Source organism: Limulus polyphemus, unplaced genomic scaffold (genome assembly GCF_000517525.1).
Source record: "Limulus polyphemus unplaced genomic scaffold, Limulus_polyphemus-2.1.2 Scaffold263, whole genome shotgun sequence".
Taxonomy (NCBI): domain Eukaryota; kingdom Metazoa; phylum Arthropoda; class Merostomata; order Xiphosura; family Limulidae; genus Limulus; species Limulus polyphemus.
In genome coordinates this window covers 63,397-81,415 of record NW_013665873.1, presented here as the reverse complement: position 1 = coordinate 81,415, position 18,019 = coordinate 63,397, and the positions used below count along the sequence as shown (strand labels likewise).

At 34.5% G+C, this 18,019-nt stretch overlaps 1 protein-coding gene across 7 annotated transcripts in view; it reads left to right on the top strand.

Moving 5' to 3' along the window:
• LOC106456842 (F-box only protein 41-like) overlaps positions 1-18,019 on the top strand; it is a 66,399-nt gene that overhangs the window by 34,238 nt on the left and 14,142 nt on the right. For all 7 annotated transcript variants that reach the window (XM_022382620.1, XM_013916210.2, XM_022382618.1 and 4 more), the window contains 6 exons: positions 1,313-1,566; positions 2,933-3,090; positions 8,999-9,053; positions 9,350-9,410; positions 11,668-11,766; positions 12,769-12,918. In XM_022382620.1, coding sequence (XP_022238328.1) covers positions 1,313-1,566; positions 2,933-3,090; positions 8,999-9,053; positions 9,350-9,410; positions 11,668-11,766; positions 12,769-12,918 — 777 coding nt within the window. The remainder of the gene's footprint in view (positions 1-1,312; positions 1,567-2,932; positions 3,091-8,998; positions 9,054-9,349; positions 9,411-11,667; positions 11,767-12,768; positions 12,919-18,019) is intronic.

Genomic DNA, 18,019 nt, shown 5'->3' with positions numbered 1-18,019 from the left:
AATTGTTCGTCTCTGTCTCTGCCTGTCTGCAATTATTATTCTACCGTCACTTTTCGCCGGTTTTATATATACAAAACAGAGGGCGTGTCTAGCAAACACTCGAACCTTCACGATCGTTCTAGATACTCATTACGTGTTACTAGCGTCACGTACCTTCCGCTGTCGTAACAATATTATAAACCTGTGTATATCTTGGTCTAATCAGAAAGTGCCATAATTAGATGCTGGTAACTTTGTGCATATGTTTGTGACTTGCCACTATGGCCAACGATGTGATCAATTTAACCAAGTATTTCTGATAAGTTTCCAATCTGCTCTTATAATAGAACATTTAGTGTTAGAGCATTGGTGGTTGTAGTGTTAACTGTGTTTAACAGCGATATTTTGATAGCTTGACATCGATGTTATGATAGGCTGGTTGAAACCACTACTATTTTCAGTATGTCTGAAGACTGTTTGGAAAACTTATAGCCTGATATAGAGGTCATTTAAAAATTTAGTCCCACAAATCAGATACATATGCCAATCTCTACCCCCACCCCCACACACACACAAAGTTTTTTACAAGTTTTCTTTACAAGCCATTTGTGCTTTTTTATTTAATGAATAATGCTTATGACTAAATCTTTTATGGTTGTTGAGGATATAAATAGAAATGTGGTGTGGGACAAGCTTGTCAAAGTAAACAATTTGCCACTGCAAGGATGCAGCCATAGAATGACTGGTAACTTGTGCTTGAATTGGCATGAAAGTACATCACAGATTCTCTTTTCAATTTCACCTCTGGTGAAAAAATAAAAATAAATCTTTAACATATATATATACAAATGGAAAGGTGATGTTTGTCAAAGATATGTAAATTGACTGTAATTGAATAGATGAGAATATTTTTGAGGTTTTATTCTCATTCCATGTGTCTTATTGTATGAAACCCACAAAAGCAAGTTTACTGCCACATGATGTATTTTACGAAGTTTATCTTATATTTCTTTTCAGTTTGGGGTTGTAGATGTGCATTGGAAATATCTGAGTTTATGTTACAGAGTAGTCATAATTGATGTAAAAAGATTTACGGTAACTGTTTTGTATGAAATGGATGAAAGGTTTTTGTAAATATTTTCTGTTCATTAAAGAGTTCTTATTTCTAATTCTTTTTAATTATCTGTTGAGTGTACCAGATGTATTGTGAGTACTTTTGTCAGATTTTGTTTCATTTTTAATTTTTAATTTCACAAATTTTTTTTTACAAATTGGGCAGTCTTGGATTTATATCTGCTAAAAGCAAATGTATTCTAATCTTTTCATGTTTTAGATCCTTAAGACAGTTAACGGTTAGTCAGATCAAATGTATACAAGAAAAATCTTCACCAAAATCATCAACAGAAAATGAAATTCTTTATTTAACACCAAAAGAGTCTCTATCTTTGAATCTTCATCAAACATCAAAAATTAAAGCTAAGAACCTGATACCACGTGGTAATAGTCCTGACTCAGACTCTGCAAAAGGAGAAAGTGTAACAGCTGGAATCTCAGATCGTCAATCTTTAAAACAGCCACTACTGTCCAGTAAGTAATTATTTGAGGCTATATTATTGTTTTTATTTTAGGGAAATAAAGTCATAGACCTTATTTTGTGTAAAGTGTGTGGGTGGAATGTAAGATTAGCAAATACCTTTACTTGAATAGATGAAATTTACTTTGCACCTTTATGAGAACTGAGTACTGGCATGAAACAACTCCTGATAGGCATTTCTGGGAGAAAAGGGGGTAATTATCAATAATTTTATCTTTCTTTGTTATATCTCTATCATAGAGAGGGTGTTTTTGGAGAGGGAGGTGCAGTTTTTCTGTATTTTTCGAAACATTGAAAATAATATGTTAACATAGTATACATAGATTTGTATCTAAAAAGAAAGGCATTTTGATTTATGGCTTACATGAAATTTATACATATTCTGATTATTCAAAATGCTGTTAAATATTTCATTGTGTTATTAATATTTTTTAAAGGGACATGTATCACATTTGTTTGAGGGGTATGCTTCTTGTAGACTAGGGAAGATGGGCACCCCCCTTGTAGTAAAACTTATAAACTTTCAGAAAAGCAAGAAGATAGTTGTAGCTACTTTTTTACTCTATATGACTCAGCCATAACATGTTTTATTCAGAGATTTATTGTATTCAACACACTACGTGAGATAGAACTGAACAGCAACAAGGAATGGTTAACTACAAATATTTTTTATGGAACATAAATTTAAAAAAACTGCAGATTTTGTTTTCTGTTGGCTGTCCATATCAATCATGACTAAGTTTGTAGATATACATCCTACGTGCTGTGTATCATGGAAAGCTTACTCTACATCAGTTGATGTTTTTTGGGATATCTGATCTTATTCGAGTAATAACCAGGCACATTTCTGTTGGTTTGCTTTATTCATCAGTATACATACATTAACATCATTTCAGCTACTACTCCCTCTAGAATCTGTATAGTTCCAAATCTATTGGACACTTAAAAGCAGGTGACTGGTAATGTTACACAAGCCAAATAAAATTAATTTAAATTAATAATACTATTATGGATACTAAAATGAGTCATTTCTTTGCTGCTGAACCTCTGTGTTTCTTCTGCCATGTCCAATCATCTGTTGTTTCTTAGTAGGAAAAGTTGGTAATCTTCCCGGAGCATCCAAAAAAAAACTTAGTGACGAGTCAAAATGCAATATTTTTTTTATAAATCTTTATTAGATGTAGAGCTGCAACTTTAAAATACTACTACAAATACGAATTTTTTTGCAAAAATCTTCATTGCTATTGTTCAAAAACTTTAATTGTATGAGACTAGCAACATTTCGTGTCAAAGTTTGTAGGCATTTGTGTACACGCGTATTTTATTAGGGCAAGGTAAGTAATTCTGGTAAATCTTCAGGTCAAAGAGAAGAATCCATCATGAAGCTAGTATTCTGCTACTTGGACACAAATGACATGTTAAACTGCCGACGTGTGTGTGGGAGGTGGAAGAACTGGATTGAAATCCCACATTACTGGACACAAGTACTTCTTATTAACTGTTTGGTTACTCCCACAGTAAGTAGTTGTACAGTTTTTATAGATGTAGATCTACTTGTATATTTACACATATATTTTTACAAAGTTTTTGTTTTATTGTATTTTAAATTTTTTGTACTTACACATTCACATGATTTGATATATATGTGTCTGTATATACAAACAACATATATTTGTTTCCCTCTTTCTTTCATTTCACATCTTAAGCATTTTACAGTTAACCATCAATGTACTAACTTGTTTTTATACAGTTATTGGTGGGATCCAAACATTGTATCATATTGAGTAACTTGAAATTTTTGCATTACAACACTCATTGTAAAAAAAAAACAACAAAACATTGTTTAGCTGAAAGGACATTTGACATAATATGATGAGCATTGTCTTAGTGTCTGTAACTTTCTCCAAAGTTTAGGAAACAATTTAAGTTGTGTATAAAAAGTGAGTTAGGCTAGAATTAATTGACTCTGTTTCATTTGGTGAGTAATCAGTATGTGAATTAGCCAGTTTGTTACTTTCAACCTGTTAGTTTAGTGATATGGAATATTGAGTTTGTGTTTGGACAAAGAAACAGAAGTATGAAGTTAGAAAGATAGTGGAATTTCTCTTACACTTGCATTATTTGTGAATTTAGGCTTAATGGTGAATGTTGATTATGCTAAATGTGGAACTTGAAATTCAAGAAATAATAGTTATCATTAAGTGAACTAGACTTTCTAAATAATCCAAAAGAACCTGCCCAGTAGAAACCATTACAACAGTATCATTCTGTGTATTACTGTGTACAACCTCATATGTCATCTTTGTTTTATAAACATATTGTGTTTTGTTTTAAAATTTGTTCTCTTAAGGATATTAATTTAGCTTTGATGTATGTCAAAATAAGGTAAAATCATTGTGATTAAGTTGTGAAAGTAACACATTCTTGATTAATGTCTAAAAAGTAAAAGCATCCTAAGTTGTAAAATCAAAAGGCTGGTAACTTAATTCTAGGTTGTTAAAAGTTTAATTGAAAAACCATTACCTATCCAACAGTACAAGTTATCTAAACATATTAAGAAAATACTTAAAGATTTTAGTAAAAGTTATTTGAAAAATTACATTTGTGTAGGCTTTGTATAAAAACTTTTTATAAGTACAGAATGTACATAATTTCATTCTTAATAACTTTGACTGTTGCGTTTTGTAATATGACTAAGCTAGATCACTGTAAAACTTAATAAAGCTAGTATAATAATAATAATAAGAGCACAGGTTTTATAATCTTATCGTCATTTAAAAAAAGCAAAACAGTCTTCGCTTTCTTTGACTACCTATTTTATCATTATTCTATGAAAAAAAGAATAATCATAATTCTAATGTAAATGATGTTATTAGCTCTTGAAGTTAGCTTTCTTACAGAAATCTGGTATACCTTTAAAGAGATTAAGTGAAACAGGAATTACCAGCCAATAATAGATGAGCATTAGATGACTGTACATGTAGAATTCTCAAGGCTTTGGGGCTTTGTGCACTATACAATCGATGTTTTAGGGAGTCAACCCCTATATTATGTATGAAGTGAAGGAGGAAAAAAAAATTCAATACACATACAAGTCATCAGAAGCTACATATGAAGAGCTACATGGCATAGTCACTCTATCTCCAGTGTATTTGCTGCTTTTCAGCTCTTCAGAGCATCCCAAAATTGAAAACTGGCAAATAGCCCAAACTGAGATTTCTTATTTTCATTCATAATCATCACCTTTCTCCAACAGGCCTAGCACCTGCCTAGTTCTAGCAGTAACTAGAATTTTATCATAATTTGATAGAATGAAACAGTTTTCACAATCTTTGACTACCTATTTTATTATTGTTCTATGGAAAATTGATAAAGCTTTATAATGCACTCTATAACCTAGTAACTTACACAGGCTATCTTACAAAAAATAAAAGTAAACAAACAAGTATTTGGAAAAAGTATATTGCTAAATAAAAAGTTATGTAGGTCTGGTTACTGAACTTGAAAAAAGGAACCAAACAAGATAGAGATTGTCAGGTTTTTATAGGGCCGGATTCTTTACAGTAGGTTTCTGTGACTTGGTGATAAATTTTAACAATAAATGGAGAGCACACAATTCACTTCTTTTAAAATAATATATTCAAAACAAGTCAAATGTATACACAAAACTTTGTTACACTATTGGTTGTTACAGCTCTTTCCAGAGCTTTAAATAATTGTCTCTTTTTTTTTTTATGAAAGTCCACACAGATGGGTTCAATTACTTTAGAATAGAACACCCTTTGAGACAAGACAAATTATTTTCCTCTACTCTGTTGCTACAAACAAGGCTGTGACACTAAAATCTGCACACCTCTTGCATCAGTTCTGAGGTAAACTGGGACCCTCTGTTACACAATAATTCTTTTGGAAATCCTACTCTGCAGAACACTTCCAGGAGGGCTTCTGCTATTCTCTTCCTCTTTATCTTCAGCAGTGCTATGTCTTCTGTATAACATGTCACATATTTGATTACTCTCAGCATATACCAGTTGCCCTTGTCAGATACCGGTGCTAGTGGTCTGATCAAGTCCATAGCTACTCTGTTAAACAGATCTTTTATGAGAGACATCTAACCTAGTGGTATCTTGACTGTCTTCACTTTAGGTATTGTCCTTTGGCAGATGTCACATGACCTACAGAATCTGGTTACATCTCCGATGATCCCCAAACAATGGAAATTACAGGTGATTCTGTCTGCCATCTTCTTTGCTCCTAGGTGTCCTCCCACAATTAACTCGTGAGCCAGCTTCATTACCTAAGACCAGTATTCTGTTGGTACTATGATCTGTTTAACTTCTCCAGTAGAACTGCCTTGATAGATCCAGTACAGCACTCCCTTCTGGTCCTCTATTCTATAAGTCCCGATTCCCTTTGTCTTGTGCTAGACTTTCTCCCAGGCACTGCCCCTAATTTTCTGCGGTGAAGGGTCTTTCTTCTGTGCTTCCTTCAGTGCCCATAGATCCACATTCGAGATGTTGCCTTTTAAAACTTGCAGGGGGCTTGATACTTATCTTTTCTTGAGCTCTTGTGGTGACTGCAGATGCCTCATCATCCTTTCTGTCTTGTTCCTCCAAACTTCTACTACCTGGTATAGATGGGTGCCTTCATACACATGGCATCAAGGTCTTCCATGTAATATGGAGTGTCCACCTTTATTCTTGCTATGGGAAACTTTATCACTGTCCTATCAATCAGCAAACAAAGTTGTACCTTCCCCATCATCTGGCCATCAGATACAAGACTGGTTTTCACTGTTGTACTATTACACCCAGTGTCTTGTAGGACATTTATTTTTTGTCCCCAGCATAGCCTTCATCTACTGGCATGTTGTGATTTGTTTGCACCTCTTGATGTTTATCACATGCTCTAATCACCACTGGTATTGTTGACATGTTTGCTAACTTGAGCTGGCCATTAATCATGCACTGTTTAATCACGGAGATAGCATTTCCTTCTTGTGGTGAATTTGATGTGTTGTCTGTATTCTGTTTTTGTTTCTTTTTTGGCAGCAGCATCCATGGTGATAGTCACCCTTTTTCTTGTTTCTTGCCAGCACCATCTTTTTATTTAGCTCCAGCTGCTTTATGTTGAAATTTCTGCTGTTGCTTGTTGGTGACAGACTTGCAATCATTTGCAATATGCCCCATTTTATAACAAATATAGCATCTCATCTCCCATTTGTCCATTGAGTTTTTGTCACCTTTGATGGTATCCTATTTTTGGTCAGCCACCACTGGTTTCAACTTTAACTGGCTATTCTTGGACTTGCCAGTTATACTCCTTCTATGGACTTCCATATAATGTTCTGCCAGCTTGATCATCTTGCCCCCTCATCTTTTAGTGCTCACTCTTTTAAGAACAATGACATGTCAGTTAAGCACATGATCATGAACTGTTCATGTATTAATAGATCTGCCAGTCCTTCAAAACAATTTTCACACTTGGCCATGTCAGTCTACCTTGTGAAGTATCGCTGTAGATGTGCCACAAACTGAAATATAGTTTCTCCAGTGCGAGGTTTGACTTCTCTGAACAACCTTAAACAAAACTTCCTCGGTAAGTTCATAACATTTAAACAAGGCCATTTTTAACTTATCATAGTCCATGGCATCTTCTGACATCATGCCTGCACCCACTTGTAGACCTTTTTCTGTGAGAAGTAGGCTGAGACAGACTGCCCAGTTGCCTTTGTCCCAGTTCTGTCTTTGGGTGAATCTTTCATATCTCTCAAGAAAAGCATCCATGTCATCTTTCTATTAATCAAATTGGGTGAGCTGGTCCTGACCCCAGTGTCATTCTTGGGTTCTTCCTCTTTCCATTGGGTGAGCTTGCCAATCTCAATTTGTGCTTTTATTCTCTCTGTCTCTCTCAATTTCCAGTCTCTTTTCCTCCCCTTTTCTTCTTTTAGTGTCTCTTCTCTGCTTCAGTCTTTTCTCTTTAATTCTTGTTGTGGTTGTTGCTTAACAAACTCTAATAGACCATTATCTTTTAGCTCAAGTTGCTCACCTCTTTCTACCCATTTATCAAAATCGGTCAACATGGTTATATAACATGATTGTAATCTCTACACTATTTTTGCCACCACTACAGTTGTGCGTGTATAGGTCTATTTCTGCTGTTTTTCATTTCTACCACAGTTTACCATTGTATAATCCTGGATGTCTCACAAATGTCAGGTGTTTATAGGGCTTGATTCGTTTCAGTAGTTGTTTATGACTTGTTGCCGATACAATTAAGCAATAAATGGACAGCATACAGTTCACTTTTTTTAAATAATATACTTGAAACAAGTCAAATGTATGTACAAAAATTTGTTACACTATTGGTTATCACAGTTGTAACCAGAGCTTTAAATAATTGTCTTTTCCGATATGGTACTTACCTCTTCTCACAAAATTAGCTATTCCCGTTTGGTGCTGCCCTCTCTATGTGAACTCTTTCTTTACACATGCCATAAGCCTTCTGCTCCCCATATTGGAATTGTAATATTCCAACGTGTGACTCATGCAAATCATCATGTTTCAGTTCTCCACCAATATGAACATGACATGCTCATGTGACACATGTAACTCCCTCTATACTCATCTATTGAACTATCACTTCTTGTTTGGCAGCACTTGTATTCAGACATGCTTCTTATTTGTTTAGCAATTCATGTTCAGCTTTAGTTTCTTCACGAAGTGGTTTTCTATAATTGATTGAGTTTTCATTCAGACAGTTTCTGCACTTTAACAAATTTTATCAGTTAGTTCCAGTCTCATTATTTTTTAAATTCACCACTCGAATTTTGTGATCATTAGCTGGATGAAGTGATATGTCCACTTCTATTCCTATTTTGTTTGGTTCCTTTTTTTCAAGATCAGTAGCCAGTCCTACATAGCTTTTTTATTTAGCGATAATTTTTTTTTCCTAATACTTGTTGTTCATTTAGTGTATTATGGGAAATATCTTGCAGTTTGTTGTGTTAGTCTAGAGAAAGTGTTCCTTAGACTAGAAAGTGGGAATTGTTAATTTTTTTTTTCAGTCATTAGGCTTGGCCATGGTCATATGATATGATGGATCATGTATTTAATAAGAATGAACTTCCATGTTTATTTTTCCAGGATATAATTTTAAAAAATGTTAACAGGTATAAATGATTTTCAATAATTTCTGGAACTTTAACAAAAGCTTTGTAATTCCATGATTTTTATCTCTTTTCAAGAAAATTTGGTACAAACTTTCCTTTTTGTTTATACTTGTAGTTAAGCTTTTGTAGTAAATTATGGTTGAAAATTAAGTGTAACAATGTTTCACTTAAATAATGTAAAATTAATATTTATATATTGGATATAAATTCATGGATGATAATTTTGTTTATTTACTTGCTTCCTTCATATCCAGCTAATGCTTGAGATGTCAAAGTTTTGCACAGTGACAAGAATGTTAACTCTTCAGGGTAAGATTTTTATTTACAAAACCAGTTCAAAAGATAATTACTAATTGGCCAATCAACATAAAAAGTTTTGTTTATCAAGTACTTAAAACTTAAACATAATTTAGTGACTATCAATATGTTTATTTCCCATTAGAGCTTGATGTAACATCAAGTTCTGTAAAATTGCTAGAAAACAGACAGTATTGGAAGGTTTAATCTCTAATGCTAATTATTTTAAGACATAAGAAGAAGTATATTATTATGAGATTATATACAACTCTTATTTTTCCCCTTTGGTTCCTATTTTATAAAATTAGGTGTGAAAGTCAGAGAGAAGGAGGGACAAGAGTCTGATCAAGAATATTTTAAATCAACAAGGTAACTCTGCAACTTTTAATTTTTTCTTGCATGTTTATGTGTTATTCCTGTCCTCTTTCTTTTTTTCTCTATCTAATGCAGTCTAACGTCCATAGAATTTTCATAAGCATTCAATGACATAGATTCATAGATTTTTATTTCCAATCATTAATCTAAAGATTTTTCTTTTTATAATGGGAAAGATAAAATATAAAGTGCTTGAAAAAATGAAATTTACTGTAGGCACTGGAAAAGTAATGCCACAGCTGTTAGAAAATGTTTGTTATCAGAGTATGATAGAGAAAACTTTAATATTAAGTATATCACTTTTATTAATCAGTTCAAAATATATCAATTTCATTAAAAGTATATCAAATACTAATGCTAACTAGGTGCCTGAGATTTAACCTCATACCCACTCATCAATTTGTGAACAGATTCTATCTCCTAAAAAGTCTAGCCTGGCCTAGTGGTTAGCATGCTGGATAGTGGATCTGAAATTCCATGGTCTGTGCCCCATTACTACCAAAAAATATATAAAAAATAATAATGCTCGACTCTCTGGGATTGTGGGTGCTTTATGAGAGTGATAGGCAAACCCAGTATTATTTCTGATTAGCGTTGATTGTGGGTAGCATTTTTTTCCTATGTGACTCCATTTTGAGACATAAAAATTTACATGACCCCAGACAGCACCTAAAACAGCCAAAGGAGTCATAACAATCAACAACGTTAATGGGGCTATTTTCAAATCTTTTTAATCCAGAATGAGAGTAGGTCTAATTGTAATAATCTTCTCATTTTCCCATTGGCCAATGCCATGACCCAATATGGGATTGTGGCCCACAGTTTGAGAAATGCTGCTTTAGCCTGGCACTTCAAAATTAAGGACAGCTAGTGCAGATAACCTGTGAGTAGCTTGTCTCAAAATCCAACAAACCAGGAATAAGAGCTTTCATATGAAAAGTTTATATTTTGTTTACATTTGCTATGAAATTCTTTTTCTTTTTTTTTTGATTTTCTGAAATTACATCAACCAATCATATTTGAATGACCAAGTTATGGGTATATGTATATTTGTTATCAGTATTAAACATCTGATCATAAGTAGAATAGCTGTATAGGTCAGAACTAAAAACAATAAACATCTAATCATAAGTAGAATAGCTCTATAGGTCAGAACTAAAAACAATAAACATCTGATCATAAGTAGAATAGCTCTATAGGTCAGAACTAAAAACAATAAACATCTGATCATAAGTAGAATAGCTCTATAGGTCAGAACTAAAAACAATAAACATCTGATCATAAGTAGAATAGCTCTATAGGTCAGAACTAAAAACAATAAACAAGTACAATAGCTCTCTAGGTCAGAACTAAAAAACAAATTATAAATTAATGAAGCTAATTCTGTATAACAAACTGAATAAAAGTATATAATGTCATAAATTAATATATAAGAAAACAAATGCAGGTAATGATTAGACTGTATTGATTCATCATTTATATACCCTTGCTGGTATCAGAGTTTACATTTGTAATCCAAACTAATCATGGTTTAGTGATAACATGCCAGACTGTGGTCCAAGGATTCATGGTTCATGTGCTGCTGCCATAAAACCTTACTGTGCACTTCGGGGTTACGTGTGAATTATAAGTGACAGTATTCTCATTATTTGATTAGAATAGCTTAAGAGTTGACAGTGAGTGACATTGACTGTCTGACTTTCTCCTAGTCTGTCAGTTCAAAATGAGGGATGGCTAGTGCAGAAAGCCTTTTTGAAACTTTCTGTAAATATTCAAAATAAAACAAATCAGCTCTAATCCCAATAATCTCACAAGGCTTGTCCAACTTTATAAGCAATTAAGTCCTAATTTATGTACTAAGCACCATGCATGAAAATTAATTGAAATGTTTCTAAATTTCCTTTTTCTGCCTTTTAATCTTTTTTCTAGTTATTAGAAAAGTCTTTGATGAAACACCAAATTCCTAGTGTATTAACCAAATTAAATCTGTATTTTGAGCTTTGTTAAAGTCTTTCACATCAACTAAAGAAACAAACTTCCTGTACTTCCGTAACTAACAGTTCATACATGTATTTTCAATTTCTCAGTATTTTTTGTTTTTCGTAATTTGCTCATTAATAAACTTCTTTTTTTTTTATGTAACAACTTTGATAACAATTTTACTTATCCAAAGAAAATCCCTCAAATGGGAAAAAAAATTTAAGTTTTAAATAAAATATTTTAATGTATTTTCTTGTTACTTTCATTGAAGAGGAAAGTTGGAACCTTCTTTTGATAACCTTTTAAAGGCAATGCAGAACTCTCTAACCTGCCTGTCAATTGTAGCCTGTGATAATTCTTTGACAGAAAGGTAGGTTGTATGTGTTTCATATTTAAAACCTGAGACAATAATCATTCTTCTTCATTTTGATATCTAATATTATTTTTGAATTTTAAAACGATAAAGAAGCTTAAAATGAATTTTTCGATGTAAGGAAAGAGATAAATGTGAAATCAGTGTGAAGTAAAATTTGTAATTGGAATCTACTTTTGGGATTAACGACAAAAAAGAAAAGAACATTACATGTGTGAGGGCAGTCCTAAGGAATAATGTTTAATAGCTGAATGAGACAAATAAAGATTGAAGTTCAAAAGAACATACTGTATGTAAAAAATGAATAAAGCTAGGCAATTGATGGAATTTTGTTATCAATTAATTATCAGGCTCGTTCGTTGAATACATTCAACTAATCAGTTACTCTCACATGAATCTTGAAAAGTTGAATTAATTAAAAATAATAATGAGAAATCATAATGGCAATATCTCAGATACTTTGGTAGTGGAATAATCTATATTTGTAACATGAATTGATTTAATTTTAATTTATTGTTTTCTTTAACACTAATCAATGTAATTATTATTCATAGGTCATCAAATTAATCATGTAGCTCTCCAAATGAATCAAGGAAAAAAATATTACAAAACATTTTAATGATGTAATGTGTATGTGTATTTTACAAAATTATTTTCAGTAAATAGTTATGGATTCAGTTACTTAATTTTGGAATTGTTTTAAATTATTCTTATATTAACCTTTTTTGTCCAACAGTAGCTACCAGAAACAATAATATTTAAATTTTATGTTTAGAAATTGATAAAAAAGTACAAAAAATATTAAGTGTTACAAATTATTTTGTGTGGCTTGTTCAGACTATTGTATAGTTGTTCATCTGGTGGATTTGTACACTGCACATAAATACTTGTGAATTTCATTGTTTAGCCAATGTATGGATCTAAATGTAAGAATTTGTTTAATGGTGTGTTAAGTAAACATGTGGAATTCAGTAACTGAGTTACTTTTCTGTGTATCAGAAGTCTGTGGCAGGCAAGTTGTTGCTGTCATTATCTGGAGAAAGTGGCATACATCAGTAGCATGTACCCAGCCTCCCCAGAAGTTCTGTGGTCACTCGGATCTGGATGTCGATTGTTACGATGTCTGATAATTCCACCATATTACCCAAGGTTTGTCAGTTTACTGTAATATCACTAGGTCTTTCTATACTGAAAAAATGAAAACATCATATCCTGTTTCTTAATTCATTTTACCATACTGTTTTTCAAACATAATGTTTGAAATAGTGGAGTTTTCACCAAAACACAGTTCTAATTTATAACTGTAACATTACCTATTCATCATAATCCTACAGCATGTGGGCTATTGTGGGGAATAAAGTGTATGACCAACACCATACAAATTAGTTCTAGATATCACCTTGGGTTATTTATGGGGAACAAGAGTGTATTACCAACACCATACGTATTAGATGTAGGTCACCATGGGTTACTTGTGGGCAATAGAAATTATTTCCAACACCATATATGTTGGCTGTAGATCACCATGGGTTACTTATTGGCAATAAAGAGTATTGCCATACTCATTAGCTGTAGTTCACCATTGGTTACTTGTGAAGAGTAAGGAGTATTACCAACACCATGAATGTTAGCTGTAGATCACCATGGGTTACTTGTGAGGAATAGGGAGTATTACAAACACCATACATGTTACCTTTAGATCATCATGGGATACCTGTGGGCAATAGAAAGTATTAACAACACCATCTTGTTATCTGTAGATCACCACTATGACAGAGAAACTATAAGCAATATTAAGTGTTATAAATTCTTTTGCATGGCTTGTTCAGGCTATTGTACAGTTGTTCACCTGTCAACTTATCAATTACTTAGTTGTACTTAGCTACAAGATGTTTATTTCAGCAACCTAATAGAAGATTGTTATTTTTAGCTAAGTTCTGCCAACGTCTGATAGTTGTAGAACTGGACCACATGGGGAGTTGTAAGAAAGTTCAGTGAGAGAGATGTGTAGAATTAATTTTTGTTTTCACTAACAGTAAGTTATTTGAGTTTGAAATCCAGATTTCAAATAAAACCTATTAGGGTGGAATATAGCCACGATGACCTTTGTTTTGTAACTCACAAATTGTACTTTTTTTATTCTTCTATAAATGCTTTGATCTAAAGAAAAATATTGATTTCTTTTAAGCTGGATGTGTGGTCTTGTTTTTTACTTTATTGTTTTGGAATTACATCATAATGGACTTTTTCATGATATGGAAGAATATTTCATATATTTTTTTAAAAGCAAAAATTGACTAGCTGGGTCTATAAAATGACACCTTGCTGGCAGTAGTCCATTTTACCATATTTTAATATTATTTTACCTGAATTATTTAGGTTTTTCATTCCTCATATTTTGTTATTAAATTTTGGTCAGTATTTAAAAGGTGTGAGATGTGTATGTATAGTGGAATTCCAGTCAAGCTTTATTATTTATTTTGAAAATAATGAACTTTTAGCATGAAATCTTTTAGATACATATTCTGAAACACACCTCCTCTCACTCTTTAGCTTTATCCCGACGAAAGTTTCTTCTTCTATGCCCATCTAAGCATTGGTATGAATTATAACTCGCTTGCTCCAGTCCTTATAACTCACTATATCGCCCATAGCAATTTCTCCACCTATGTCAATGCACCTTATATACCAGATCTGTGTATAAGCTCCTCTTATTTACTTTTTCTAGACAACAGAAATTATAACAGTGGTCTTGAGTTTATTGTTTATTTTCTTTATTTTACCCAAAAAAAACATTTTGGAAATGTTTTTCAAATATGAATACATACATTCATGTCTCAAACATGGAATCGCTTGATGCACCTCATAAGTCTGGCATTACTCGGGTGTTGGGAAGGGGGTGGGCACCTTCCATGGTGGACATACAGTTCTTCATAAGAAGAGAGGTAGATCTTACATGTGGTCTGATATTTTTTCTCTGCACCTTCCTTTGCTCAGACAACTAATCACGAGCCTCAGACGTATATTCTATCTGCTGCACCTTTTTTGCAACTAGTATGCCAAGTTTGTAATGTTTTGAGTATTTCTCTTGTAGCTTACAAATCTTCCCCTCCTTTATTGGGAAAAAATCATTTGTCTGATTACCTGGTCCTTCCACCTTCACCAGACATTACTGTGCATGCAAGGAGATTTGAGAGAGGGTGCTACCATGCCTTGTATTCCTCGTTTATTGGATCAGCATGCCTTGGCTTTCCATCACCTGGAGAATCCTTATTTGGACTCTCAGAGGTTAGATTATCTTCTTCCTATTTAGGGCTTCAGACAAGATGCCACAGTTCACCTTAATCAATCTCAGTTTTCCAGAATTTGTCTGTTACCTATAACTGTTTTGCATGTTTTATCATCTTTGCAACTGTTGTCTGAGGCTTATAGCAGATCTCCTGCACAATTTTTGGATGATCTTAGTTGTTTATTGACTTCTACTTTGGTCAGGTTTTCAGCTTCTGCTCTCTCCTTGGTATCTTGGTTGGTTTGTTGTTGAGATCTTTTGGAGAGAAATGCCTCACTGGAGAGAGCTTGCCTTCCTGCTTCACCCCTTAGAGATCTCAGAGAAGCTCCTGTTCTCAGATGGTCAGTGTTTGCTGGTATTCCTGATTCCACTGAACCTTAAGTGGATGTGGCCTATCTTCACTCTTCCCTTTCTACCCTGGCTTCTCAACTGCTTCAAAGGTCTTCTACAGGATAGTTTGCTGCATCTCCCGTTCGACTTTCAATACCTCTGGCTTTGGCACCACGATCCATTGGAACACAAGGCCAATTCCAACCTTACCAGCCAGTATCCTCTTCTAGGGTGGAGAACAGACTACGACATCAGTGACAGGGTTTGTTCAATATTGGAGACCTTCACCACAGATCACTGGGTCATTCATGTTCTCAGGAGAGGATTGGTCATTCAGTTCACATCTCCTCTTCCATTGTCTCTCATACCAGTTGGCTTTTCACTCCCTAAGGACCCTCTTGCATCCAGCTGTCAAGCTCAAACCATCCAGGATCTTTGGCATAAAGAGGCTATAGAGCACTTCAATTCATCTCTCAAGGGTTTGTAGTACCAAAAACAATGGATAATTGGCGACCTGTCATCGACCTTTTTCATTTCAATTACTTCCTCCAGCCTCTTCAGTTTACAATGGAGTCATTTCTTTCCCTTTGGTGGCTCTTTTCACTTGGTCTAAGGATGACAAAACTTAATGTCACTGAGTCTTCATGCCATTATCTCTGTTTCATGCATAATAATCAGGTTTTTCGGTTTCATGCTCTTCCATTTGGCATTGCATCTGCCCCATGCATATTGTACTGGATAGTCAGATCCTTTTCACATCATCTTCACTAATTGGGCACTCACCATTACATGGACGACTGGCTTCTTCTTACTCCTTCCTGCCACTTGGCAGAAATTTACATTCAAACTTTAGTGTCAGAAGCTGCAAGAGCTTGGTTTAGTATCACAAAGGAGAAGTCTATTCTTACTCCCACACATTACCTTGTCCATTTAGGGGTGTTTTTCAATTTCGGACTAAGTTGGGCCCAACCTTCTCCTTTATGCCTTCAGGCCATGTAAAGGGAAGTTCTTCAAATACAGTTGTCTCTTTCTCCACCAGTGCATGCAGTTCTATCTCTTTTTGGTATGTGTTCATTCTTGGAATCATTCATTCCTTTCAGTCGGGCTCACATGTGGACCCTCCAGTGGTTGTTACTGGATCAGTGGAACAGATGTGCTGGATTGTCCAGTGCTTTGTTGGTTTCCAGTCTACAAGATCTTGGCTGGTGGTTGGACAGGGATAACGTGACAGTCTGTGCCCCTCTTTTATCCCCACGTCCAGATATACATCTTTTCTCAGATGCTTCTCTACAGGGATGGAGTGCTTGTATAGAGAATATAAAACTCAAAGGCCTTTGGACAGAAGAGGAAACTTCTCTTCACATCAATCTATTAGAACTTCTAGCAGTTCAACGAGCAATGACTCAAGGCTTTAAACTGTTGTCACGGTAGGTGGTAATGCTTCACTCAGACAATTCCACAGTCGTCTAGTACCTTTCAAAGCAAGGGGGCACTCACTCCAAATCTCCTTGCTTTTAAACATTGGATCTTCTCTTTTGGACACACAAACATCATGTCATTCTCCTTGCTTGTTCTGTTTCAGGTGTAATGGATTTAGTGGCTGACCAGTCATCTCATCCCAAGGATTAGATGCTTCATCCTTAAGTTTTTTTGTTGGATCTGCTGTTGACTCGGAATGCCCCAGATTGATGCTTTTGCCACACACGGGAATGCTCAGCTCCCGCTCTTCTGGTCTCCTGTACCTCACCCTCTGGCTTTGGGCATAAATGCTCTCAGCTAGGACTGGATGGGTCTTATCTTTACACATTTCCTCTGACTTGTCTGTTATCCAAGTTTCTTGCACTGATTTGCTCCACATCCTGTCAAGTTCTTCTGGTGGCACCACATTGACCAGGTCAGTCTTGGTTTCCACTCCTCCAGTATCTTCAGAAGTGTCGACCTCTTCCACTTCCTCTCTGGCCATCTCTCTTACATCAGCCATGATCAGACATTTTTCATCTGGCAGTCGATGTTCTTCAACTTCACACCTCGATTTTATGTGGTTTGTTGCCTGACATCAGGGATTGACTTCTCGAGTGGTCTTCTTATTAACATGATCCATTCTGCATTCTTCTTCAGAAGTTTATCAACGGAAATGGTTTACTTATTATCCATGGTTTCTCAGATATGGGTTCAACCCTTCTCGGCCCACTTTGCTGCATGTCTCAATTTGTGAAATGTTTATTTGACAATGATTTAGCACTTTTGTCTAATGCTTTGTATAAGACTGTTTATTGTCATTACTTCTGAAATCTTTTCGGTTTATCTGTCCTCGACATCCTTTCCAGGTTCCTAATTGGGATGTCACAGTGTTTTTCCATGCCTTATTTCATCCACCTTTTGAACCTTTAGGGTCATGTTCACTATATCTTCTTTCATTTAAGACTTATTTCTTCTGTTATTGGCAAGCGGGTGTCAACATTCAAATATGTTTGTGCTTCATGTTCACAGAACTCTTTACCATTCCACTTATGTTATGTTGTATCCAGACAGGGCTTTTCTGCTCTAAACTTCTGCAGCTAGAGAAGAAAGTAAAACTTTCTCTCCTATTCATCTTCCTTCCATTTCCCATTTATAAGACCACTTAGATCT